The sequence below is a fragment of the Lepisosteus platostomus genome, chromosome 4 (assembly GCF_059453375.1).
Source record: "Lepisosteus platostomus isolate fLepPlt1 chromosome 4, fLepPlt1.hap1, whole genome shotgun sequence".
Lineage (NCBI taxonomy): Eukaryota > Metazoa > Chordata > Actinopteri > Semionotiformes > Lepisosteidae > Lepisosteus > Lepisosteus platostomus.
In genome coordinates this window covers 6,166,974-6,193,955 of record NC_142614.1, presented here as the reverse complement: position 1 = coordinate 6,193,955, position 26,982 = coordinate 6,166,974, and the positions used below count along the sequence as shown (strand labels likewise).

General features: G+C 51.5%; 1 protein-coding gene across 2 annotated transcripts; it reads right to left on the bottom strand.

Annotated features, from left to right (window-relative positions):
• Window positions 1-1,373: 1,373 nt before the first annotated feature.
• ppp1r13l (protein phosphatase 1, regulatory subunit 13 like) lies at window positions 1,374-26,982 on the bottom strand. Of its 2 annotated transcripts, none has more exons than XM_088627832.1 (13): window positions 26,738-26,982; window positions 12,418-12,509; window positions 12,066-12,169; window positions 10,615-11,278; window positions 10,377-10,469; window positions 10,159-10,241; window positions 9,696-10,038; window positions 7,189-7,808; window positions 4,031-4,165; window positions 3,655-3,788; window positions 2,937-3,103; window positions 2,657-2,850; window positions 1,374-2,178 (listed from the first exon to the last, which is right to left on the bottom strand). In XM_088627832.1, the coding sequence occupies exons 2-13, from the start codon at window positions 12,449-12,451 to the stop codon at window positions 2,143-2,145; spliced, it is 2,607 nt and encodes an 868-aa protein (XP_088483958.1). In that variant the 5' UTR covers window positions 12,452-12,509; window positions 26,738-26,982; the 3' UTR covers window positions 1,374-2,142. The 2 variants fall into 2 exon arrangements, with proteins under 2 accessions (XP_088483958.1, XP_088483959.1); XM_088627833.1 differs by having other exon boundaries at window positions 26,742-26,980.

Below are 26,982 nucleotides of genomic sequence, written 5' to 3'. Positions count from 1 at the left end.
TAAACCTATTACTTGTTCCATTGTATAAAATATGCTGATCCATTGATTCTAATGCTTCACTTTCAGCCATCTGTATGAAAATAGTACCTGTCTTTACCCTCTAGGGAGTGCAATGTTAAAGGGAAATATCTGCCTCTCACGCTATTAAGGTGTCTTGCGTTAGAGCGACAAACACTGTTCGGCCATCGCTGGCCGCTAGATGGCGCTATTGTGAAATAGACCCCGGGCTGGTCGCTGTAGTGCTTCGCCGCTAGATGCCGCTATTAACCACGGATCAGATGGTAGCGGGACTCCAGCGTCTCATCTGAAGGAAGTGTTTGTTCCTTTACCCGCGGTTAGGATGTAGTGTGCTGGAAACAACTTTGGGCAGCAGCGATAATGCCGTCTCTAAAAATCTCAGCAGAAAGCATTTAATAAGGGCAAGGTCGAGGGTGAAAAACAGGACTTAGCTGACGGACCGGAGGCAACAAACGTAAGAACGTGAACAGTTCTTATTGTGAAGGTTTTAAATATGTCTGGGAGGTCAACACATGCAGCGAGGAGACGATATTTTTTAATCATTTTTATTTAATTGAATTCCATGAGCTTTGCTTAAAAGCAGCCGTTAATCTGCTGACATAATAATGACATTGCATTGCCTTAACACTGTCGCCGCGCTCGTCAACCGGAACTCCGCACTGTGGAAATAAAACAGCGAACAATTCTGTACATTCCAAGGAAAGGTACGCCGACAGGCTCCTTTACATTAGTACGAGTACACATAACGTGTGCACACCCCCCCCGAACAAACACACTCTCCTTCCGGCTCGGGACAGAGGTGTACACACGCCTCTCCTGATCCCTTTCTTCACCGCTTCTCCCAGCTCAGCGTCGCGGGGGAGCCAGATCCCGGGCTCAAGGCAGGATCCACCCCGGATGGCACGCCAGGCCACCGCAGGGCCACACGCAGACGCACACCGGCGCGCCAGTTTTTCCAGATGCCAACTGAGCTCCCAGTTACCTGTGTGTCCTTGGACTGGGGGAGGAAACCCACAAGGACATGGGGAGAACATGCAAACTCCTCACAGACAGTACCCCCAGAATTACACCCAGGACCCCAGCAATGTGCGGTCCACAGTCAGACACAGTGATCACACACAGCCCGGTGTGTGTGTGTGTGTATACAAACACACGCACTCACTCCCCCACACGCATACACAGGTGCACACACACACTCTCCTTCACATTCAGACCGTTATACACCCCCTCACTCCCCCACCACTACAGGAAAGTCAATATACAGCACACACTCTCTCTCACAGCACACTACAGCAGACATTATCAGCAGTCTGTCAGAAAGGGGCTGATACTTCAATCCTTAGCGCTTGTCCATATTTAGTCTCAGCCGAGGGTGATATGATTGTGAACGCTGTGACTTTGAATGCTGGTCTTTTGCTGTGGTTACAGCTCGCTGTGTCCTGATAAGAGGGAGAGAGTGCAGGCAAGTCAGACTGCGGCAGCCCAGGGCGAGCAGGTGTAGGAGCCATGTCCCCGTCCCACACTAATGCGTTTGATTCTCGGTTAGCATTCTATATAGCGCCTTTTCCGAGGTGAGCACCCCTGGAGAGAGAGCTCTGCAGACCCGCACGGCCTGCTTCTGGCAGGGCTGTGTCGTTGTCTCCCAGCGAACCTCTCTGCACGCATGATCCCTGAACTGCCCTGGAGCAGTCCACACACAGAAGACGACAAAGCAATTGCTCAGCTTAAAAAAAAAAAGAGCACCTAGAGAGCCTGTAACCCTTGTGAACCATTTGCATGAGCATCTGCATCAGACCCTGTATGACACCCAAAACGCTGGGCTACACCAGTTGCTGCTGTGTTAGTGTCTGCTCCTTTTTGTGCCGGGTGTTGAGTCGAGCACAATGTTATCTCCGTTTCCAGGGGCACTGGCTGCACAGAGGCACAGTCTGAATATGTGTGCTTATACCGGTCTGTACTGGAAAGGAGATCTGAGCTATGCATGTGCGTGTGTTAGTAAAGCAATCTGGAGTCTGCGCCTGTACTGTGCCAGCTCCAGTATGGTGCCAGTGCTACCCCAGTGTAGTCCAGTTCTGACCCAGCTGTCCAGGGCCTGGAGGGGAGGGCACAGGGGTGCCGGGTTCCTCAGCACAGGGATTTGGGCCGAACCTTGGGGAAGAGCTGCAGAGACAAGAAGCAGGCGAGATCAGAAGCTGGGCTCGTATGAGCTGTGCCAACAAGCGGGGCATCAAGAAAGCACACTGCGCCCTCGCTGTCCTCTTCCTGCGTCTTCCTTCTGTCAGTCTCCCCTCTCCTGGTCTCTCCTGGCCCCCCCTCCTCTCCTCCCTCCCTCCTCCTCCTCCTCCTCCCCTCTCCAATTCTAGTCTCCTCTCCCTCCTCCTCCTCCCCTCTCCTGTTCTGGTCTCCTCTCCCTCCTCCTCCTCCCCTCCTCTCACCCCTCCTCCCTCTCTCCCCCCTCCTGTCCTGGTCTCCTCCCCTCTCTCCCCTCCTCTCCTCTCTCCCCTCCTCCCGTCCTGGTCTCCTCCCCTCCTCTCCTCTCTCCCCTCCTCCCTCCCTCTCTCCCCTCCTCCCCTCTCTCCCCTCTCTCCCCTCTCTCCCCTCTCTCCCCTCCTCCTGTCCTGGTCTCCTCCCTCCTCACCCCGAAGTAGTTGTTGGGGACGTATCCCTCCCTGCCGCAGAGCGAGGCCCACCACCACCTCTCGGGCCCCTCGCGCCGCAGGATGGTCACCATGTCCCCCTCGCGGAAGCTCAGCTCGTCGGGGGCCTGGGCCTGGTACCCCCACAGCGCGTACAGCACCCCGCTGTTCTCCACCCCCATGGCCTGCTCGGCTCCTGGGCGCGGACAGGGGAGACAGAGGTCAGAGTCCGGGGAGCGGCGGGCGGGCCCGCGGCGGTGTGGCGCTCGGCGCGGCGGCTACCTCGCAGGAAAGCCTCGCACTCCTCGAACCCGGGGGCGAAGGGGTCGCACTTGTCCACCGCCGTGGCGCCGTCGCTCTCCGTCACCGCCAGCACGGCCGCGCCGTTCCGCACCAGGTACTCGCACAGCGAGCGGTCGTTACAGGAGGCGGCGCAGTGCAGGGGCGTCCTGGGGCAGCGACAGACAGGAGGTCAGGGGTCAAACGGACAGGGGGTAGCGTGGAGGAGGTCAGGCTGGCGGTCAGGGGTTGGGGGAGTGTGGAGGAGTCAGGCTGGGGGTCAGGGGTCAAGGGTTCAGGGGGCAGAGGGGAGTGTGGAGGAGGTTAGGCTGGGGGTCAGGGGTCAAGGGTTCAGGGGACGGGGGTATCGTGGAGGAGTCAGGCTGGGTGTCAGGGGTTGGGGGAGTGTGGAGGAGTCAGGCTGGGGGTCAGGGGTCAAGGGTTCAGGGGGCAGAGGGGAGTGTGGAGGAGGTTAGGCTGGGGGTCAGGGGTCAAGGTTCAGGGGACGGGGGTATCGTGGAGGAGGTCAGGCTGGCGGTCAGGGGTTGGGGGAGTGTGGAGGAGTCAGGCTGGGTGTCAGGGGCCAGGGGTCAGAGAGGAGTGTGGAGGAGGTTAGGCTGGGGGTCAGGGGTTGGGGGGTGTGGAGGAAGTCAGGGGTCAGGGGGAGCGTGGTGGAGAGGAGAGAGAGAGAGGGTTCGGAGGGTAGCGTGGGTGATCTCACCAGCCGTGGCTGTCAGGTGCGCTAACGTTGGCTCCAATTCGCACCAGGAAGTCAACCACAGTGTAGTGCCCCCCACAGATAGCATTGTGCAGCGCGGTGATGCCCTCATCATTGGGCTGGCTGGGGTCACTCATCTACAACAGCACAGCACAACTGTTGCACAATGCACTAACATCACAAACACTGCAGCACAACTAACACTACAGCACTGCAATTCGGTTACACAGTTGACACTGACACAGGGACACAGAGCTGAGACACTAACACAGGAACATGAGAACACAGCATACACAATGGTTCATGGTAATATAATGGCTCAGTGCTGTATCACAATCAGCGAACACCACTTCAATGACACGTCACTGATTGACTGTACCTCCTGCACTGCTCTCTGCACCGTCTCCAGCTCTCCCACCAGAGAACCATCCAGCAGCAGCACCAGGGGACTGAGCCGAGCCCGGCGCCCCGAACCCTTCCGATCTGGACCGCGTTTCAGGACAGACTTCAGCCTCTGAGACAGAGAGAGCAGGAGATTAATACAGACACACTGGACACTCCAGTACATTAACACTGCACTGAGAGAGAGAGGGGTTAATACAGACACACTGACTGGACACTCCAGTACATTAACACTGCACTGAGAGAGAGAGGGGTTAATACAGACACACTGACTGGACACTCTAGTACATTAACACTGCACTGAGAGAGAGAGGGGTTAATACAGACACACCGACTGGACACTCCAGTACATTAACACTGCACTGAGAGAGAGAGGGGTTCATACAGACACACTGACTGGACACTCCAGTACATTAACACTGCACTGAGAGAGAGAGGGGTTAATACAGACACACTGACTCACTGGACACTCCAGTACATTAACACTGCACTGAGAGAGAGGGGTTCATACAGACACACTGACTGGACACTCCAGTACATAAACACTGCACTGAGAGAGAGAGGGGTTAATACAGACACACTGACTGGACACTCCAGTACATGAACACTGCACTGAGAGAGAGGGGTTCATACAGACACACCGACTGGACACTCCAGTACATTAACACTGCACTGAGAGAGAGGGGTTCATACAGACACACCGACTGGACACTCCAGTACATGAACACTGCACTGAGAGAGAGAGAGGGGTTAATACAGACACACTGACTGGACACTCCAGTACATGAACACTGCACTGAGAGAGAGAGGGGTTAATACAGACACACTGACTGGACACTCCAGTACATTAACACTGCACTGAGAGAGAGAGGGGTTAATACAGACACACTGACTGGACACTCCAGTACATTAACACTGCACTGAGAGAGAGAGGGGTTAATACAGACACACTGACTGGACACTCCAGTACATTAACACTGCACTGAGAGAGAGAGGGGTTAATACAGACACACTGACTGGACACTCCAGTACATTAACACTGCACTGAGAGAGAGAGGGGTTCATACAGACACACTGACTGGACACTCCAGTACATTAACACTGCACTGAGAGAGAGAGGGGTTAATACAGACACACTGACTGGACACTCCAGTACATTAACACTGCACTGAGAGAGAGAGGGGTTAATACAGACACACTGACTGGACACTCCAGTACATTAACACTGCACTGAGAGAGAGAGGGGTTCATACAGACACACTGACTGGACACTCCAGTACATTAACACTGCACTGAGAGAGAGAGGGGTTAATACAGACACACTGACTGGACACTCCAGTACATTAACACTGCACTGAGAGAGAGAGGGGTTAATACAGACACACTGACTCACTGGACACTCCAGTACATTAACACTGCACTGAGAGAGAGAGGGGTTAATACAGACACAGTGACTGGACACTCCAGTACATTAACACTGCACTGAGAGAGAGGGGTTAATACAGACACACTGACTGGACACTCCAGTACATTAACACTGCACTGAGAGAGAGAGGGGTTAATACAGACACACTGACTGGACACTCCAGTACATTAACACTGCACTGAGAGAGAGGGGTTAATACAGACACACTGACTCACTGGACACTCCAGTACATTAACACTGCACTGAGAGAGAGAGGGGTTAATACAGACACACTGACTGGACACTCCAGTACATTAACACTGCACTGAGAGAGAGAGGGGTTAATACAGACACACTGACTGGACACTCCAGTACATTAACACTGCACTGAGAGAGAGAGTGGTTAATACAGACACACTGACTGGACACTCCAGTACATTAACACTGCACTGAGAGAGAGGGGTTAATACAGACACACTGACTGGACACTCCAGTACATTAACACTGCACTGAGAGAGAGAGGGGTTAATACAGACACACTGACTGGACACTCCAGTACATTAACACTGCACTGAGAGAGAGAGGGGTTAATACAGACACACTGACTGGACACTCCAGTACATTAACACTGCACTGAGAGAGAGAGGGGTTAATACAGACACACTGACTGGACACTCCAGTACATTAACACTGCACTGAGAGAGAGAGGGGTTAATACAGACACACTGACTGGACACTCCAGTACATTAACACTGCACTGAGAGAGAGAGAGGGGTTAATACAGACACACCGACTGGACACTCCAGTACATTAACACTGCACTGAGAGAGAGAGGGGTTAATACAGACACACTGACTGGACACTCCAGTACATTAACACTGCACTGAGAGAGAGAGGGGTTAATACAGACACACTGACTGGACACTCCAGTACATTAACACTGCACTGAGAGAGAGAGGGGTTAATACAGACACACTGACTGGACACTCCAGTACATTAACACTGCACTGAGAGAGAGAGGGGTTAATACAGACACACTGACTGGACACTCCAGTACATTAACACTGCACTGAGAGAGAGGGGTTAATACAGACACACTGACTGGACACTCCAGTACATTAACACTGCACTGAGAGAGAGGGGTTAATACAGACACACTGACTGACTGGACACTCCAGTACATTAACACTGCACTGAGAGAGAGGGGTTCATACAGACACACTGACTGGACACTCCAGTACATTAACACTGCACTGAGAGAGAGAGGGGTTAATACAGACACACTGACTGGACACTCCAGTACATTAACACTGCACTGAGAGAGAGAGAGGGGTTAATACAGACACACTGACTGGACACTCCAGTACATTAACACTGCACTGAGAGAGAGAGGGGTTAATACAGACACACTGACTGGACACTCCAGTACATTAACACTGCACTGAGAGAGAGAGGGGGGTTAATACAGACACACCGACTGGACACTCCAGTACATGAACACTGCACTGAGAGAGAGAGGGGTTAATACAGACACACTGACTGGACACTCCAGTACATTAACACTGCACTGAGAGAGAGAGAGGGGTTAATACAGACACACTGACTGGACACTCCAGTACATTAACACTACACTGAGAGAGAGAGTGCTGGGAGCAGGCAGGGGAAGTAGCGAATATGAAGAACAGAGAAGGAGGGAGGGGTGACAGTCAGCCATGTGCACCCCCTCTCACCTTGGCCTGGGGCGCCGGCTGGGGGGCCGGCGTGGGCGTCTCCGCGGCGGCCGGCTGCAGGGGGGGCTCCTCGCCCTCCGAGGAGCTGCTGCCGTCGCTGGCGGGCTCGCCCCTCTCGGCCGGGCGGCGCGCGGCCCCGCGCCGGAACAGCTTGCTGATGATCTGCTTGTACTGGTTGGTGGGGACGGGGGGCGGCTTGGGCAGGGGCTGCGACGGGTCCAGGGAGCCCCGCTTCTTCAGGGCCCGCGGGATCTCCCCCAGGATCCGCAGCATCTCCCTGCGGTCCGGGATGTCCTCGCTCTCCGGGACCACGACCGGCTGGAGCCGGGTCGGGCTGAGGGGCCGGGGGACCTCTTCCGGGTCTCTCTCCTTCTGCACCTCCGGCTCCGACCCACCCCTGGTCCCAGTCCCAGGCCCGGTCCCGGTAGCAGCCCCTGTTTCAGGCCCGGTTCCGGCCCCCGCCCCTGTCCCAGGCCCGGTCCCGGTCCCCGCCCCTGTCCCAGGCCCGGTTCCAGTCCCCGCCCCTGTCCCAGGCCCGGTTCCGGTCCCAGGCCCCGTCTCACTTCTCTCCCAGGGAGTGCTGACCAGCTCGGGTTCCAGGTCGTCATCGGGGTGCGGCGCTGTCCCAGAAACACAGAGAGAGGGAGAGAACTTGAAGCTGGACAGGAAGGAAACTCCAGCGCTGGACCGAGAAGCAGAAGAGGCCCTGTCCTGCACACCGGAGCCGATCCTGAAGGGAGAGGACGGTCCGCGACTGGACCCAGCTCCGGCGGGGGGACTGGCCTGCAGTCACAGGCCAAGGGCGAAGGTATTTAACAGGCGTGACTGTCTGCACGACCGAGATCACCTGTCATCGTATTCCTGCCACATCGATCCGTTCCACGCTTGTGGATTCGGCACAGGGGGCATCACCACCCTCTGCAACTGGATTCGGGACTTTCTGACAAGCAGACTTCAGACTGTCAGGCTTGGAAACCACACCTCCGGCACACTGACTCTGAACACTGGGGTCCCCCAGGGGTGTGTGCTTAGTCCATTGCTCTACTCCCTCTACACCCACGACTGTAAGGCCAAACACAACACCAACTCCATCCTCAAGTTTGCCGATGACACCACAGTTGTAGGTCTGATCACAGACAACGATGAGAGGGCCTACAGGGAGGAGGTCAATCTCCTAACAACATGGTGTGATGACAACAACCTCACCCTCAACGTCAGCAAAACCAAGGAGCTGATCGTTGATTTCACGAAACTGCAAACCGGACATGCCCCTATCCACATCAACGGGACTGAAGTGGAAAGGGTCAGTAACTTTAAATTCCTTGGTGTCCATATCACCGAGGACCTCACATGGTCTCTCAACACCACCTGTCTGATCAAGAAAGCGCAACAGCACCTGTACTTCCTGAGACGGCTGAAGAAGGCTAAGATATGTCCCCAGATCCTCACTAACTTTTACAGATGCACTACAGAAAGCACACTGACAGGCTGCATCACAGTGTGGTATGGCAACGGCAGTGCTGCTGACCGCAAAGCCCCACAGCGGGTGGTGAAAACTGCCCAGTCCATCACTGGGGTTACCCTCCCATCTATCCAGGACATTTATGACAGACGGTGCTTGAGGAAAGCTCTAAGCATCATCAAAGACCCCACACACCCCAGCTACAGACTTTACGATCTGCTACCATCTGGAAAAGGGTACCGGAGCATTCGGGCCCGGACTACCAGACTCAGAGACAGTTTTTACCCCCGCACTATCAAACTGTTAAACTCCCAGCCTCTCTCACTCTCACCTCACCTCTCACCTATGATCTGAACCTCACAGTGCCTTCTTCCTTTCTTTCTTACCAAAAACCCAAACACACATTGAAAATCTACCTCTACCATACATGTCAAAAGCTCACTCCCCATAATTTCTATCCCTTTATTTTATTCTGTTGATGCATATTTTTGTACATAACCTGTTACCTTTTTGTTGTTTTGCACATTGCCTGTTGTTGTTTTTTTGCACACTGCCTGTTGTCTCTGTCTTTCTTTTGCTACACAATTGTATTGTTGTTGTTGTTTTTTCTCTTTGTACTACTTATGTCCGAGAGCTAGCTAAATAGCATTTCGTTATACCATATACCATGTATATGAGTGTAATGACAATAAACTTGAACTTGATTTGTGGGCGGAGGGGGTCAGTTTGGATGGAGAATGCCCCCCTTCACTGCTGTTAGTTCTCATCCTTGAAGGGCGCTATATTAGAAAAGCGACGATCAGTGATTTTTCTATTTGAACCGCCTTCTTTTAAAGGCGCGGGGGCAGACGTCCATCGGGATCATGTGTGACCTCCCCCCACTACCCTACACAGTCCAGTCCATGAGCAGAAAAACCCATGCCCCCAGATAAACACCCCACCAGCAGGGGGCGCTGTTTTTTTCTGCTCATGAAATGAACTGGGCCCCCCCCCCCATACACAGAACAGTGGAGGGAAACATACACAGTTTCCTTTTGCTGCCTACCTCCTTCGTAGAAAGCGGGGGGTCTCTGCTCGGGCCTGGGGGGTGGCAGGAACTGGCCCTGGCCCGGCTGCGTCCTGGGGTACATCGTGAGGCCGCCCCCCCGTGGGTGTGGGTACTGCAGTTGCATGATGACGGACAGGGGGATGGGGCGCCGCAGGGGTCTCTGGGGCGTGGAGGGGGGCATGGGGATGCGGTTGATGATGGGCTGGGGGGCGTAGGGAGAGGGGGTGCGGGGCTTGGGGGACTGCAGGGGCTTCCCCTCGCCAGGACGCTCCGAGGGAAGGGAGAGGTGGATGTTCCTGGGAAGGGAGGAGAATTGCGGCAGAGAGGGAGTCTGTCCGTCCTGCAGGAAGAGAGAGAGGAGGGGAGGGATTAAAAAGCAACGGACCAACGGACCGCTCCATTCGGGGTGAGAGCAGCGAGCCCCTCCACAGACGGAGGCAGGAGTCACAGAAGGACTCACCTTCATGGCCAAGGGTGGGGGTGCATCAAGGTTGGACTCTCTCCAGTTGCCCGGGGCCACTGAGGGCCTCACCCAGTCCGCCCCTGAAACACAGCAGCAGAGGAATGAGGGCAGAGACAGAGACAGAGGCAGAGGCAGAGGCAGAGGGCAGAGGGCAGAGGGCAGAGGGCAGAGACTGAGGGCAGAGGCAGACAGCAGCAGCACTACTTCCTACTCACTGTCGTAAGGCTGCTGTGGTTTCCGCTCGACCGGCACGTCCAGGTTGGACTCGTTCCACTGAGCTGGCGGCCTCTGTCTCTGCACGCCGTCGTCTGAGAGAAAGAGAAACGTGTACCTGATCCTCATGGGTGAACTGCGCCGCATTCCAGTACACACTGACGCTGCCCTGCACCCTTCCGCTCTCCACAGCGCGAAACCGCTGGTGTGCTCTACACTCGCGGCAGTCTGGGTCCTTACCTGATATCCTCATGTTGCGAGGCAGGGTGTGGGAGATGTGGTTCCCACCGATTGGTCGGGAGGCGGAGTTCCTGTCCATTGTCCCGCCCATGCCCCACCCCCTGGGGCCGGACTCATACTGCGGCATCGCTGTGGGGGAGCGGGAAGGGGAGGGCCCCCTCCGCAAGTGCTTGGACTGGTCGAAGGGCGAGAGGCCGGGCTCGGAGCTCACTGACGTCTGGGGGGAGGGGCTGCGCTCCTGCTGGCTCAGGCTGCCTACAGCGGATTGGCCGCTGCTGTATTGCATCACCCTGGAAGGGGAGTGGCACCGCCGGGTGCGTGGGGATTGGTTCGGGGGGGTCAGCTGGCCACCAGAGTATGTGGAGTCAAAAGTCGGGGGGAGGGAGGAGAAGGTTTTTTTACTCATTGGGGGTGTGAACTGCCGGGAGTAGAGGGAGGAGGACATGCTGGGGGGGTCAAACTTGTTGCTTCCTGACGCCAAGTCCAGCGACCTGTAGGAGGCACTACTCCCAGATTCCACGGCGCTGGAGCTGTATGGCAGCGACTGGGAAGCCTCCTTGTTATCCCAGGTGTTACGCCCCATTCCCGCTGAGGAACTGGGAGCACTGGTGTTCTGTTCCTTCTTGGGGGTCTCCGACCTGGACTGCTGACTGGAATTAGAGCTCTGAGGCACAACAATGGGCAAAGTAAGGCAAGGAAGTGACCACATGAGCAACAGCAGGTCCGTTCCGCATGTAACTTGCAATAGTGGACAAGGACTGTTGACCGAGGTGGGCTGTGTAATAGTACATATACTGTTATATAGTATATAGTAGAATATGTACTATACTATGTATAGTAGTGCCCTTATACTATACTATGTATAATATATATAGTGCAATACTGTCTGTTGTATGTGAAACTCCTAAGCAGGGGCACTTCAGTACCATGTGAACTGGACAGCCAAGAATGTGCTGGACAGATGTATATTATACCATGTGTGTACTCTGCATGTAATATGGCAAGTGCAGAGAATAAGATTATTGTGTGTGCTATATACAATACTGAAAGGAAAAGAAAAGAGACAGAAGATTTTGGCTGTGGAGCCTTCTTCAGATGTTCTTCAGGCTTCTTCACAACTGAAGAAGGCTCCACAGCCAAAATATTCTCTTTTCTTTTCCCTTCAGCATAGATTAAACATTTACCTGTTCCTTTGCAGCCTGTGAATACTGATGTAGCTACCTACGTGAAACTTGAAAGCACAGTGTGTGCAGCACCATGTATATAATACTGTGTTAGAAAGCACAGCATGTGTACTATATTATACACAGTTGTGTAATGTGTACATAGTACAGTATGTGTATTCGATAGTATAGTGTGTGCATTATGTGAAGTACTGTGTATATAATACAACATATGTAAAGAGAGCACAGTGTGTTGTGTATAATATACAGTGTGTTTAGTGTGTGTACCTCTTTACTGGGCTTGGCAACCTCCTGAAACAGGCTGTCAAACTCCTTCGACAGCTCGTCTGCTGTTGCCAGAGAGGCGTTGAGATCGCTGGTCATTTTGTCCACTATGGATAGACACAAAGACCGTCAGTCACCCACTGGTGTACAGACCCACAGACAGGTAGCTCGTGGGAAACAGGAAACAGCTGCAGACACACACAGCTGCACAGACTCAGGCTGTATACAGCAGCAGTAGCTACAGTGGCTTAGCAGCAGTCTCCATGTCCCAATACCCTGTAGAAGAGCACACAATTATCCAAAGCTTTGTGAGAGTTCGGGACAGTCCCAAAACTGCCAGAGGTTCTGTACTCACGGAAGTTACTGCTGCTGAAGTTGACTGGATTCATGGTTGCGGCTTTGTCAAGAGATCCTTTAACTAGGCACTCTTGCTCAGGGATTAGAGACCTGGACCAGAAAAAAAGAAAAAATGCTCAATTAATTGGCCCTTATTTTTTTTCCAGTCTAATCGATAAGTCTGCCCCGATGACTACTATAAGAGAGGGTGACGTTTCTGGCTCATGTCCCCATTCACTCCATCCTCTGTGCACCAGCACGCTACCAGCCAGCAGGGGGCAGTCTCACTAAGTGCTATTTATAACCCGAAATGCAGGGTTGCCACTGAGCCCCATATGATCAAACCCCTTGGGGCGGAGCGGTGGCTCTGTGGCTAAGGATCTGTGGCTGGAAGGTTGCTGGTTCAAAACCCGCAGCCGGCAGAGGAATCCTACTCCGTTGGGCTCCTGAGCGAGACCCTTAACCCCAACTGCTCCAGGGGCGCTGTACAATGGCTGACCCTGCGCTCTGACCCCAGGCTCTCTCCCTGTCTGTGTGTCTGTGTGTCTCATGGAGAGCAAGCTGGGGTATGCAAAAAGATTATTCCTAATGCAGGAAATTGTATTAATATTATATGTATATTAATAATATAATATATTTAATATTATTATTACTAGCTGTAACCCCAGTACTATTTTTGCAGGAGGTAACTCTCTCCATCTGTGAACAGATCGTAATTGTATTCATAGCTGCGCTCCATTTTTAAAGTTGAAATTTCCAACCCCGAAACTACAGAATGCCGACTTGCATTGGAACGGCCAGGGCAGAGACAGTAACACAGGTCTTGCAGCTTCTCCGTGTTGTTTAGCTGCTTCTGCTAGGAGCAGCTGAACAGGTTTCAGCAGGTGGTCCCGCTTTGCCCTCATGTGACTCCTGAGGCAGGGTTTGAAGGTAGAGCGCAGGGGTGGGGGAGATCAAATCGGCCAGCCCAGCGCCGACTCTCTTTGTGGGAAAACAGGATTTTCGTGGTTCCAGAGAACTGCCTTCTTCTCGAGTCTGAACAGGCAGTGCTCTTCCTGCCCTGGCAGGGCTGGCACGGAGCACAACACACCTGCATGTGCGTGTGCGTGTGCGTGTGCGTGTGCTCACGCAGAGACGGCAGCTTGTGTTCCCACACTCCGGAGCACGGGAGCGCTCATTACGTCTGAAGTTAGGAGCACAGCCCCTTACTTGAATTTCGAAAAAAGAGAATAGGAAATTCTAGCCTCAAAAGCCAGCACACATGAGCCTTAACCAATGATTGTTCAACTGTGAAAAGAAGTCACAGCTATAGTCTTACAATACCACACAGCCCAGACTGGACTAGCAATCTCTAGACTATAGAGTTACAATAGGACACAGACAGGACCAGTGATCACTGGACTGTAGGGTTACAATATGACACAGACTGGGCCAGTGATCTCTGGACTGTAGGGTTACAATAGGACACAGACTGGGCCAGTGATCTCTGGACTGTAGGGTTACAATAGGACACAGACTGGACCAGTGATCTCTGGACTGTAGGGTTACAATAGGACACAGACTGGACCAGTGATCTCTGGACTGTAGGGTTACAATAGGACACAGACTGGACCAGTGATCTCTGGACTGTAGGGTTACAATAGGACACAGACTGGACCAGTGATCTCTGGACTGTAGGGTTACAATAGGACACAGACTGGACCAGTGATCTCTGGACTGTAGGGTTACAATAGGACACAGACTGGACCAGTGATCTCTGGACTGTAGGGTTACAATAGGACACAGACTGGACCAGTGATCTCTGGACTGTAGGGTTACAATAGGACACAGACTGGACCAGTGATCTCTGGACTGTAGGGTTACAATAGGACACAGACTGGACCAGTGATCTCTGGACTGTAGGGCTACAATATGACACAGACTGAACCAGTGATCTCTGGACTGTAGGGTTACAATAGGACACAGACTGGACCAGTGATCTCTGGACTGTAGGGATATGACACAGTCTGGACCAGTGATCTCTGGACTGTAGGGTTACAATAGGACACAGACTGGACCAGTGATCTCTGGACTGTAGGGGTACAATAGGACACAGACTGGACCAGTGATCTCTGGACTGTAGGGTTACAATATGACACAGACTGGACCAGTGATCTCTGGACTGTAGGGATATGACACAGTCTGGACCAGTGATCTCTGGACTGTAGGGTTACAATAGGACACAGACTGGACCAGTGATCTCTGGACTGTAGGGGTACAATAGGACACAGACTGGACCAGTGATCTCTGGACTGTAGGGTTAGAATATGAAATACAAATATAAATACAGTACAAAACAGTGGTATAATTACAGGCTTAACATTAGTGAGAGTGAAGTAAGGGAAACAGCAGGTGATGTACACTATAGCCTATAACCCACAGAGCAGCAGGTACTGCAGCGGGAGAAGAAAGTGTATTTCTCTTCTAGACAGCTGCTGCGCAGACAGGCTTCCCAGGAGAGAGAGAGAAGGGCTGTGGTCTGTGCAGTTTCACTGGGAGAAGGAGGCAGGGTGTATTCCTGTTTCGGTAACTGCGCCCCTCAGCCTCCTCCTCCCTCCATCTCGCTCCCAGTTTCTCCCTTCCTCCCAGCTCAGTCACTCTCCCTCCCTCGCTCCTTCCCTCTGTCTCGCGCTCCCAGCAGCCTGCACTCCCTCTCTCCGTACCCCCCCCTCGACTTTCTCACCCCGGACTCCTGCCCTCTGCCCCTCTGTGACCTCTCTCGCTGGTGGCCTGCTCGCCTCCTCTTCCTCACTCTTCCTCTCCTCCTGCCCTGTCACCTGCACCCCCTCCCCCTCCCGTTCCACAGCCCTGCTTTCAGATCAGCCTTACTCAGCAGCGTTCAGTTCTGCAAAGGCAAGGGAAGGGCGGGGAGGGGGGTGTCGTCTTCACAAGGGATCACAGCACACAGCTGAACCGTGTTTGCCTGGAGGGCAAGGTCATCATGTTTGCAGGCTGAGTATCTCTCACCTGCAGCCTGACTCAGCCCCTTTCTCTCTGCTCTTATTCCCAACAGTGGGATGACTAAGGGAAAACACAATAGGATGAGACACGGATTAACAGCTCGCCCAAGAAGAACAGGCCTGACAGTGCTGCTAATATAAACCGCTGCTTCTCTGAATGCTTCTCCTTTGTCTGCAGGTGTGAGCACGAGAATGTGCAAGCCAGCACAGAAAATGGGTCAAACAAATTCACAGGATATTTCGAGATCTTGCAAAAAGAGCCCCAGGACTTGCTTTCCCGATTGGCTGCCCCCCGAGAGACACGGGGAGGCTGCAGGAATCGGGGTTCTCCACTGCTCTCGGGCTCTTCTCTTCAGCAGCCCGATTGCTGTGTCAAACTGTGAGCCTGTAACCACTCTCCCCAGTCCCTGCAGTGGGTGTGTGTGTGAGTGAGTGTGCACGTGAGCACAGGTGTGAGTGTGCACACGTGTTTGTGAGTCTGAATGAGTGTGCACATGTGCAGGAGTGAGTGTGAGCGTATGCGTGCAACAGTCAAGGTCAGTCTGGTGTATCTGTAACTGTACCCCTCCTGAGCTCCGGGGGGAAGAGGAGTCTGATAACAGACGGATCTGAAGCCGTGCGGAGGGACCTGCGCTCTGGGCGAGCTGCAGGCTGAAAGCAGAGCGCAGCACAGGGCTTGGGAACGTGCTGGATGGAATGCACCATTGCCCTGCAGAGATAAGGCAGGAAGCGCAGCCACTGTGAGAGCTGTAAACATGTTGAGCCGGCAGAGGTGGAATGTTATCAGACACCAGCATTCCTGTGTCTGGGAGTCCGAGCCCTGACACTCCTTCTCCCACATGGCCTCCCTCTGTCTTTCTGGGCCTGATCACTTTTTCATCCCTCACAGTTCTCACTCTGTGTCAGTCTCTGAAGCCTTTGTTTTTGTTTTTTGGACGGTTTCCTTTTCTATTTTATTCCTTTTCTTTCTCTCTAGGGGCTCTGCCATGGCTGCCAATGCAGGTGTTTCCCCGGGCGAGGCCCCACCCATCGCCCACACAACGTGCTGTCCCGCCCCCTGGGTGTGCAGCCACGCCCCCACCCCACACTCCTAATCTGTGCTTATCAAGCAGCTCTTCCTAATAATAATATAATAATAATTGCTTACACTTGTATAGCGCAGCATCCACCATAAGAACTCTGCCTATGGGAGCGACCCTCCACACCTCCTGCCAGGCATTCACCACGCAGGGTGTGAGGGCCAGTTGGGTTGTTCTCGGTTGATTGTCTCAGAGTTTGAATTACGGGTTTGAATTACTGCAGCGCTCCCAGGTTTCGGACAGGGGAACTGGGTTAGAGGTGAGGGCATGTCAGATCCACAGCTCTTTCGGAGAGAGAGCAAAACCAAAATGATTTACAAGTCCACGTTTTACTGGCTTCCCCTGGGACTGGGTAAGGAGTCAGAAGGCATCTGCACAGCCCCACCAGCGCCCCATCTTCCCCCGGCACCCCACTTCCTCATGGGGCAGCGCCATCAAGTGCCCCGTTAGTTCACACGGGCATCACAGCTGCGTGATCAGCCTCCACTGAAACAAGTCTCGTAACAGCCCGTTCTCAGCGCACGGCAGTTTGCCAGGAGAGCCCAGGAGAGCAGTCATGCTGGAGCCCACGGGCACACGGCTCTGCTGTACCGCCCGAGCGACACCGGCTCTCCGGGCCTGCGGGCGCCGGCGCCGACTCAACTCCACAGCACGCAGGGTGACAGAGGCAGCAGACGGAAATGCAGACGCTTCCAAAATCTGTCCCCGCAGAGGCAGCGCTCACTTGTGGACAGCTTTCACGCAAACCAGATGTAGCCAAGAACACCGCGCACTGGTCAGATGACACGGTTTTAAAATTTTGAAGTGATTCAGATTGTTATAAATGTGTACATAGTAACACTCCTCCATACATTACAGGGCTGTTCCACTGACCGTACTCTGTATCCAGTACTACAGTATCACAGACAGATCTCTGGGCCAGTGATCTCTGGACTGTAGAATTACAATAGGACACAGACTGGACCAGTGATCTCTGGATTGTAGGGTTACAATATGACACAGACTGGACCAGTGATCTCTGGACTGTAGGGTTACAATTTGACACAGACTGGACCAGTGATCTCTGGACTGTAGAGTTACAATAGGACACAGACTGGACCAGTGATCTCTGGACTGTAGAGTTACAATAGGACACAGACTGGACTAGTGATCTTTAGAGTGTAGAGGTACAGTAATAGTTGAAAGAGGGATGCTGCACACTGACAGATAATGAAGGCATCAGGATCACAGGATGATAGCTCAGCTTCAGATTGGGCAACACACATTAACAAAATCAGAGGATGGTGTCAAGTGTGTGTTGGGTGAGTGCACATCAAGGAGGTGGGTGAAAGACAGGAATAGCAAGAAACTATCATTAAATTCAAATTTGTGACTCAGCGTAGGAGGACAGTGCCAAGGATAGGCCATAAAATTAAATGCAGTGATTCAGGGACAGGAGATTTAATGGCTCAATGGGAACAGCTATCAGCTGTAAAATCTGGCTCATCCTCAAACAGAGCTGAACAATGGAAAGGCAGGACCATGCCAGGCAGGAAATAGCTGAGGAGTGGTGCTGGTCCTGGATGAAAGCCATGCTTCCCAGGCACCGGTGTGTGTTTTTGTGGACAGGTAGTGCGGAGCTTTGGAAAAGCTCCCAAATACAAATCAATCAGACCAAAACACCATTTATGAAAAACTCAAAATTTTGGAATTGGCTATCAAAGACAATCAAAACCCCTTAGACTCCCCAATCACTGAGCAGGAGCTACTGGACAAACTCCAGGCCCTCAGACCACACAAAGCCTGTGGCCATGATGGAGTCATAAATGAGATGCTGAGACACAGCAGCCCAAAGTTGCAACAAGCCCTGCTCAAACTCCTCAATCTCATCATGACAGCTGGTTGTTTCCCCGAAACCTGGAACCAAGGACTGATCACGCCCATCTATAAAAGTGGAGATAAACTCGATCCCAACAACTACCGGGGCATCTGTGTGAACAGTAACCTGGGGAAGGTATTCTGCATTATCCTAAATACACGAATACTGGCCTTCCTTACCGAACACAATCTCCTGAGTAAAAGTCAGATTGGCTTCTTGCCAGATCACCGCACATCTGATCACATTTACACCCTACACACACTGATAGACAAACACGTCCACCAAAAACACAAAGGAAAAATTTTTGCCTGCTTTGTCGATTTCAGAAAAGCATTTGACTCGATTTGGCATGAGAGATTGTTTTACAAACTACTCCAAAGTGGCATAGGGGGCAAAGTGTACGACATCATTAAATCAATGTATTCAGAGAGCAAATGTGCAGTGAAAATTGGAAACAAAAGGACTAAATTCTTCACCCAAGGCCGCGGGGTGAGACAGGGCTGCAGCCTGAGCCCAACACTGTTCAATATCTATATCAATGAATTAGCCGGAATGTTGGAGCAGTCTGCAGCTCCTGGTCTCACACTACTTGACACAGAAATCAAGTTCCTGCTCTACGCAGATGATCTGGACAAGACCAGAGTTATGGTTTTCCAGAAGAAAGCCAGACCTCAGGGAAACAGGTACAAATTCACACTGAACAACAACACATTGGAGCACACATCCAGCTACACATATCTTGGTCTCACCATCAGCTCTTCTGGGAGTTTTGACCTGGCAGTGAAGGCACTGAGGGAGAAGGCACTCAGGGCTTTCTACGCAATAAGAAGGAGGCTGTTCAACATCAACCCACCAACAAGAATCTGGCTCCAAATATTTGAAAGTGTAATCCAACCCATTGCCCTATACGGCAGTGAAGTGTGGGGTCCCCTCACAGACCAGGATTACACCCAATGGGACAAACACCCCACAGAAATTCTGCACATGGAGATCTGTAGAAACATCCTCCGTGTGCAGAGAAAAACTCCTAACAACGGGTGCAGGGCCGAATTAGGCCAGCACCCACTATTGATAAACATACAGAAAAAAATATTAAAGTATTGGCTACACCTAAAAAACAGCGACCAAAATTCCTACCACCACAAAGCCCTGCTGAGCCAAGAGCTGAGCCCAAAACAGAGCCCCCTGAGCCAGCTGGTCCTGAGGCTCACTGACCTGAGCCACACCGATACTAACCAGCCTCAGGACAGCACTGCTAGAGCACCACAACCCAGACGCAACCACATCACAGCACAGATCAAACAGCAATATCTCACACACTGGGACACACACAAACAAACACAACATAAACTGGAATGCTACAGAACCCTAAACAGACAATACACACTAGCCGAATATTTGACCAAGTAAAGAGACAACAACAAAAAACAGACCCTGATGAAGTACAGGCTCAGTGACCACACCCTGACCATAGAAACTAGGTGACACAGGCAGACCTGGCTGCCCAGAGAGGACAGGCTGTGCTCCCACTGCCAGCGGGGAGAAATAGAGACAGAGGTGCACTTCCTACTGCACTGTGACAGATACTCTGGGATTAGAGAAACATTCTTCCCGGAATTCAGAAATCTAATCCCAGAGTTCCCACACCTGCCAGAGTCACAACGGGTCCCAATCCTACTGGGAGAGGGAGGAGGGAACTCAGTTGATCTGGCAGCCCAGTATGTGATCTCCTGTCACAGCCTGAGGAACAGCGAGTCTGTCTCCCAATAATGCTCCAGCCGCCTACAGTATATGTCAATATTTTATAATATGTCTTTGTTGTAAATGTCTGTAATATGTCTGTAGATTTTATTTTACTTCTATTTTTTGTTTTGTTCCATGTTAATTTTATTATTTTTATTTGCTTTGGCAACACTGATTGTACCCATCAGTCATGCTAATAAAGCACCTTGAATTGAATTGAATTGAATAGTGCGACTCCCTGCTGCAGAGAATATCACCAAACACTACAGCAGTGCAGTACAGTGCTGTGCAGGGCATTGATGTTCAGTGCTGTGCAGGCCATTGATGTTCAGCACCATGCAGGGCTGTGCAGGGCATTGTTCAGCGCTGCAGAGCGGTAAAGAACAGTTGGTACTGCAGTAAGTACAAGGTGTGTATTTACACAGCCACTCACAGACACTGAGGCTTGGAGTGGTTAATCATTTCCCAGCTGTAGGCTTGTGTAAACACAAGGGCTGGGCCTGCAGATTCCTCTCAGTTCATCTTGAACCTCGGCCCCTGGGATCTGTGCGGGATCGCGCGGGAACCATGGCCCCTGGGATCTGCGCGGGATCGCGTGGGAACCAGGACCCTGTGGCACCTGAGCTCCTTCAGATGAGACAGGAAACTGAGTCGCTGACTGCCTGGTCATTACAGTACCCCACTGGTCATTAAACTCCACTGGTAGATAGTAAACAATGAGTAAACACAATTTCCCCTGAAAGCAGCTGGTAATTATCTACTAATCCAGTGATCTCCCGAATATGAAAGCGCAGCTGACCTGCCTGCACATGTCCTCGGCGCTTCTGAAGAAATGCGCTCCGCACTGCCACCCGGCTGGTCCTCTATGCCAGCTGGATCAGCGTACCGCCCCGTGGGCGAGGAGGCTGTGATGGGGAGCAGCGTCTCTGCCCTCCCGCGCTGACGCACTCTCACAGGGCGCCCTGGCCACACACAGCAGCCCAGCGCCTGCTCTCTCTGGGTCTGCTGCTGTCATTTACAGCACGGTGTGCTTCAGTTTGGGCCAGATTTCCTGCTGAAACCGTTTGCACGAAGCCCAAATCCATCGTCTCGGAGAACAAGGGGTAAAGATGAGAGTAATGCCGGTACTGAATTTTCCATCAGGGCTTAACAACACGACCTGCCATTTTACGTTTTAAACTATCAAAACATTCTGCTCTGTTGAAAAGGACGTCAGCAATGGCCGACCCATGATTTCCGACAACAGACACTACTGTCGACACCCTCCTGACCCCCCCTCCGACTATAACTACCACCCTCCCACCTGGACAGCCGAGTCACGCCGTAGAGCTCACCAGCCCAGTCCTCGAGGCTGCAGGAACGGTACACGTGTTTGTGCCTGCTCCGTTTTGTGCCTGGTGCTGCATCTGGGAAAAGACCCTTTGGCCTCTCCCTCCGCAGGAGACCAGCATTCGTGAAGGACTGACCAGAGGAAAATTACAGCCTGAGAACGGGGGGGCAGGTGTTTACACAGCAGATGGCGGGTGTCTGTAACAGTCTGGACTCTAAAGCAGCTGGATCCTTCTTGAAGCCCAGTGGCCAGAACTGACCACAGTACTCGACAAGTTTCATCTAACACTTCCTGACTTTAAATTGGACTACATTTTGTCCTCCTAAATTGCCCCCCGGGGATGAATAAAGTATTTTGAATTGAACTGAATCTATAAGGCTTATAAATAATGTATCTATAATTCTACTTCCTGTTGTCCTTTCTACTCTTTCTCCCGATGAGGAAAGGCAGCGAGCCAACACAAACTCCTGCTGACTGATAAGAAGCTGACAATGATTGGAAAGTAAGAGTCTGCCAGTCCTGGCCCTTCATGCACCCACCGGCCCAATTATTAGGAACCCCCAACACGCTGTCGAAGGAGCTTGGCCAGCAGGAGCCACAGGTCCATCCCCTTCCCCAGAACTCCATCCGGCTGGAAGCCCAATCCGCTGGACCGAAGCCGCACACTATTGCCCTCTCCAGCAGCCATCCCTGCTAGGAGACGGGGGGCAATACTCAAAAGCCCTGCCCCTCTCCTGGTCAGACTGCTCCCGCTGCTCGCAGGGGTACCAACGACGGCACTCCACGGGGGTTCCTAATATTTTGGCCGGTGCTGGTATAAACGAATACTTCAGCAAATGCTCCTGTCTGAACCTGCGGACCCGGCAGGTGATGGCGGGCCTCTCTCTACCCAGCAGGAGCCCACCACCAAGCACTGGGGCGAGGGGACGTCTCTCTGGGAGGTGGGGTGCACTCTGTTTCACCCCAACCTCGCACCAGCAAGGATGACGTCCTGTGTCTTTGCAGCAGTGCGCACACACATTCCAAACTCAAATACCTGGATTTCCATATTTATCAGTGACTCATTCATGACTGATAATGCAGCGGAGAATAGTATCACAGGAGTATGGTCAAAGACGTCAACTACCGGGAATGATTAATTGCTTTCTGTTCAGCTGAAGCCATTATCCTCTTGAGTGCGACGTGAAGTGTGAACAGTGATGCCAGACTGTGGTCACCACACACCCCTGCTGTTCCAGGTACCGCAGGAAACTGGCAAAGCAGGCTGGCTGCTCCAGCTGTAGCACCGCCTGCTATACTGTAGCTGCAGCAGTAAATACAGCAGCAGCCACAGTAACAGCTGGGGCCGTAGTAACTATAGCCACAGCAAGAGTCAAAATATTCATTATAGTAGCAGCAAGAGTAACCATTTGAGTAATAATTGCTGCATAGCAAATATACCAGTTGCAAGAGCAACAATTGTAGCAGGAGTAATTATAGTAGGATTCATTATAGTAGCAGCAAGAGTAACCATTTGAGTAATAATTGTTGCACAGCAAATATACCAGCTGCAAGAGCAACAATTGTAGCAGGAGTAATTATAGCAGCAGCAGGAATAAGGATTGTAGCAATAATTGTAACAGGAGTAATTATAGAAGCAGCAAGAATAACAATTGTAGTACTAATTGTAGCAGTAGTAATTATAGGAGTAGCAACAGTAACAACTGTATTAATAATTATTGTTTGTAGCAGTAGTAGACAGTGGCAATAGACATATCAGTAGTAATGGTGAGAAAAGTATTATCTGCAGCAGTACAGTAATTGTCACAATAATTAAAGCATTAAGAGTAAATGCAGTATTATCTACAGCAGTAACAGTAATTGTAGTATTATCTGCAACAGTAACAGTAATTGTAGTATTATCAACAGCATCAATAGCAGTAACAGTAATTGTAGTATTATCTGCAGCAGTATCTACAGCAGTAACAGTGACTACAGAAGTATCTACAGCAGTAACTGTAGTATTATCTGTAGCAGTAATGGTAAATGTTGCATCATTGACAGTAGTAAGACTAATTGTAGTAGTATCTGCTACAGTATAGTAATTGTCGCAGTATCTAATGCAGTAAGACTAATTGTAGTAGTATCTGCTACAGTACAGTAATTGTCGCAGTATCTAATGCAGTAAGACTAATAATAATAATAATTGCTTACACTTATATAGCGCTTTTCTGGACACACCACTCAAAGCGCTTTACAGGTAATGGGGGGTCTCCTCTCCACCACCAACAATGTGCAGCCCCACCTGGATGATGCGACGGCAGCCATAGTGCGCCAGAACGCTCACCACACATCAGCTGTCAGTGGGGAGGAGAGCAGAGCAATGTAGCCAATTCGTAGAGAGGGATTATTAGGAGGCCATGATTGGTAAGGGCCAATTTGGAAATTTGGCCAGGACACCGGGGTTACACCCCTACTCTTTTCGAGAAGCACCCTGGGATTTTTAATGACCACAGAGAGTCAGGACCTCGGTTTTACGTCTCATCTGAAGGACGGCGCCTGTTTACAGTATAGTGTCCCCATCACTATACTGGGGCATTAGGACCCACATGGACCGCAGTGTGAGCGCCCCCTGCTGGCCCCACTAACACCTCTTCCAGCAGCAACCTTAGTTTTTCCCAGGAGGTCTCCCATCCAGGTACTGACCAGGCTCACACCTGCTTAGCTTCAGTGGGTTACCAGTTGTGAGTTGCAGGGTGATATGGCTGCTGATAGTTCTAATAGTTGCTGATAGACTAATAGTTCTCCTACTTGTAACAGCTGCAGATAGTGTTCATCACACATATACTGTAGGTCACAGTAACCATAGAGTTTTGAGTTTGGCGAAGACACAGCAAGTGGAACTACAGGAGGGGGGTTCATACTTTTCATACATTACTGCTACTGCAGTAATGTTCCCAGCACGATATGCTGAGTATTGTTTCTCACAGTACTATGCAGTTCGCTGTAGCACTGTTCTCAGCCCCTGTCACCTGACATCATGCGTGGCAGCATGCCAGCTCGCCCCCGGCAAACACAGGCCCCGGGACAGGGCGGGGAACTGAAGACTCCTCTTCCCAAACCCCCCCTCCGGGTGAAGGATCTTCCCCGAGGGCATTCTGCAAGGTGTGTGTGAGTGTGTGAGTGTGTGAGTGTGCTGGGGTCTGCGTATCAAAGCCACAGTCAGAAACCTGTGCAGTGCAGGTAGACCAGCTGTTACTGTTAGTGCTGCTTCACTGTGACACCATTCTGAGCACGCTCTCGCACACAGGTGCACACTAGACATTACATGTGTGGACAGATGAGGTCACCCACTTTCCCAGACAGTCCCAGACAGGTCCGCATAGGATATATATCTAGACAGAAAGACGGTCACACAGAGGTCTGTAGGAGATCTGTCTAGACAGAAAGACGGTCACACACAGGTCTGTAGGAGATCTGTCTAGACAGAAAGACGGTCACACACAGGTCTGTAGGAGATCCATCTAGACAGAAAGACGGTCACACACAGGTCTGTAGGAGATCTGTCTAGACAGAAAGACGGTCACACACAGGTCTGTAGGAGATCTGTCTAGACAGAAAGACGGTCACACACAGGTCTGTAGGAGATCTATCTAGACAGAAAGACGGTCACACACAGGTCTGTAGGAGATCTGTCTAGACAGAAAGACGGTCACACACAGGTCTGTAGGAGATCTATCTAGACCAGTGGTTCTCAAACTGTGGGAGTGCCATATGACCCTGGAACTTTGTTGTGTGCTCTGAGAAATCGGGAGGGGTTTTCACGTTTTCTATTTTAATACGTGTCGAATACGCAGCCTACGTACTACGATACAGTGCGCGCTAATACTTGAGTGGACACAAGAGATACTCTGTAATTCTATACCACTCTACAGGAATGCGTGCTAGGAACGTAAGTGACCAATTGTATTTTAAAAAAAGGCTATCTTCAGCAAATAGGGAGGTAGGAGAATGTGCGTGATTTTGGAACAATGCCAATGTTGTAAGCACAGGAATGCATAGAAATGCGTGCTGTGAATGCTGGTAATCTTGTGAGCACAGGAAAGCGTGATAGATAACAGAAAAATATTTCAGTGCTGTTCTAAGTTAATTTGAGAAACATACACCGAGCGTCTCTGTTTTGCACCCACGTGTATGAAATAAAAACATATAATAATACGGTCACAAACAGGTCTGTAGGAGATCTCTCTAGACAGAAAGACGTCACAAACAGGTCTGTAGGAGATCTATCTAGACAGAAAGACGGTCACACACAGGTCGGAGATCTATCTAGACAGATGGTCACACACAGGTCTGTAGGAGATCTGTTTAGACAGAAAGACGGTCACACACAGGTCTGTAGGAGATCTGTCTAGACAGAAAGACGCCACAAACAGGTCTGTAGGAGATCTATCTAGACAGACAGTCCATGGAAGGTATATATAGACAAATAGCCAAAGGCAGGTGTGTAAGCTGAGAGACAGGTAGTCACAAACAGATCTATAAGTAGACAGACAGTCACAGTCTACTATGTACAGGTATCTAATATAAAATACGTATTTATGAGAATATTCATGCCACACAATTACAGGGCCCCGAGCATTACTCCTTAATTGGTTGAGAATTAAAGGTTAGATGGAGGAGAGTTTTAATGAAGCCAGGTGTCAAGGCTGACAGATGTAGACGGATACATTACTACTGTTTACATCCATAATAATAATAATAATAATAATAATAATAATCATGTGAAGCGTTTCGTTTTACAGGGATTTTCCATGCTGGATTCTGTGGTTTACAGTTTAAGATGTCACCTGCTTTGTTCGTTAACCGTGCAGTTGATAACACTTTTGAAAATAAACATAGCCAATCCTGCACACCGCAAAACAACATCGAGCTCTCCACCACCCTGCCTTAACGTCCAAACATAACCCCCCTCACTTGCCTTCCATTTGAAGACACTGTACCGAGGAGCAACACTCCAACACGCTCTCAGCACAACAGTAATAATCCCCCTCTTCCACTCCCAGTCCGTCCTGTCTCTCCAGAACATCTGACTTACATTACTGCGCCCCCCCTCCCCGGCCGGAGCCCGACCCCCAGCCCGGTCCGGCCCGGCCCGGCCCGGCCTCCGCGACACGGGATCGCGTCTCTGTCCGCCTGCGACGGGACAGACCCAGCCCCCGTCACAAACAGCCCCCGAGCTCGCTTTTCTGTCGGTGCCCCAACTACCGTGAAAAAACGAATGTCAAATGAAATGAAATGCGGTTCGGTTAAAAATAAAAGAAAGTCGAAAAATGTGAAGCTTTACTCACTCACCCCCGATCCGATCTCCACAGCACTTTTCCACCGACGGAGCGAATGCACAGATTTGCGGACTCTTCCCTGCAGAACTTTTCTCTCGCCGGAGTTCCCAGCCCGTCCCTCTTCTCAGCTCTTCTCGACTCGCTTTGCCTCGACTGTGTTGATGCAGTGCCGCTGGAATGCAAGCCCAGCCCACAGCCCGCTGGGAACCGCGGCCGCTGTAACCCGAGCCAGGTGTGAGGTGGCTCCGGGCACA

Excerpts from the sequence above, each read along its gene's own strand:
- ppp1r13l (XM_088627832.1), bottom strand. The coding sequence starts at position 12,451 with ATGAATCCAGTCAACTTCAGCAGCAGTAACTTCC. Across the intron at positions 3,104-3,654 it reads GCACCTGACAGCCACGGCTG|GACGCCCCTGCACTGCGCCG; the intron begins GTGAGATCACCC and ends TCGCTGCCCCAG. Across the intron at positions 2,851-2,936 it reads GTGCGAGGCTTTCCTGCGAG|GAGCCGAGCAGGCCATGGGG; the intron begins GTAGCCGCCGCG and ends GTCCGCGCCCAG.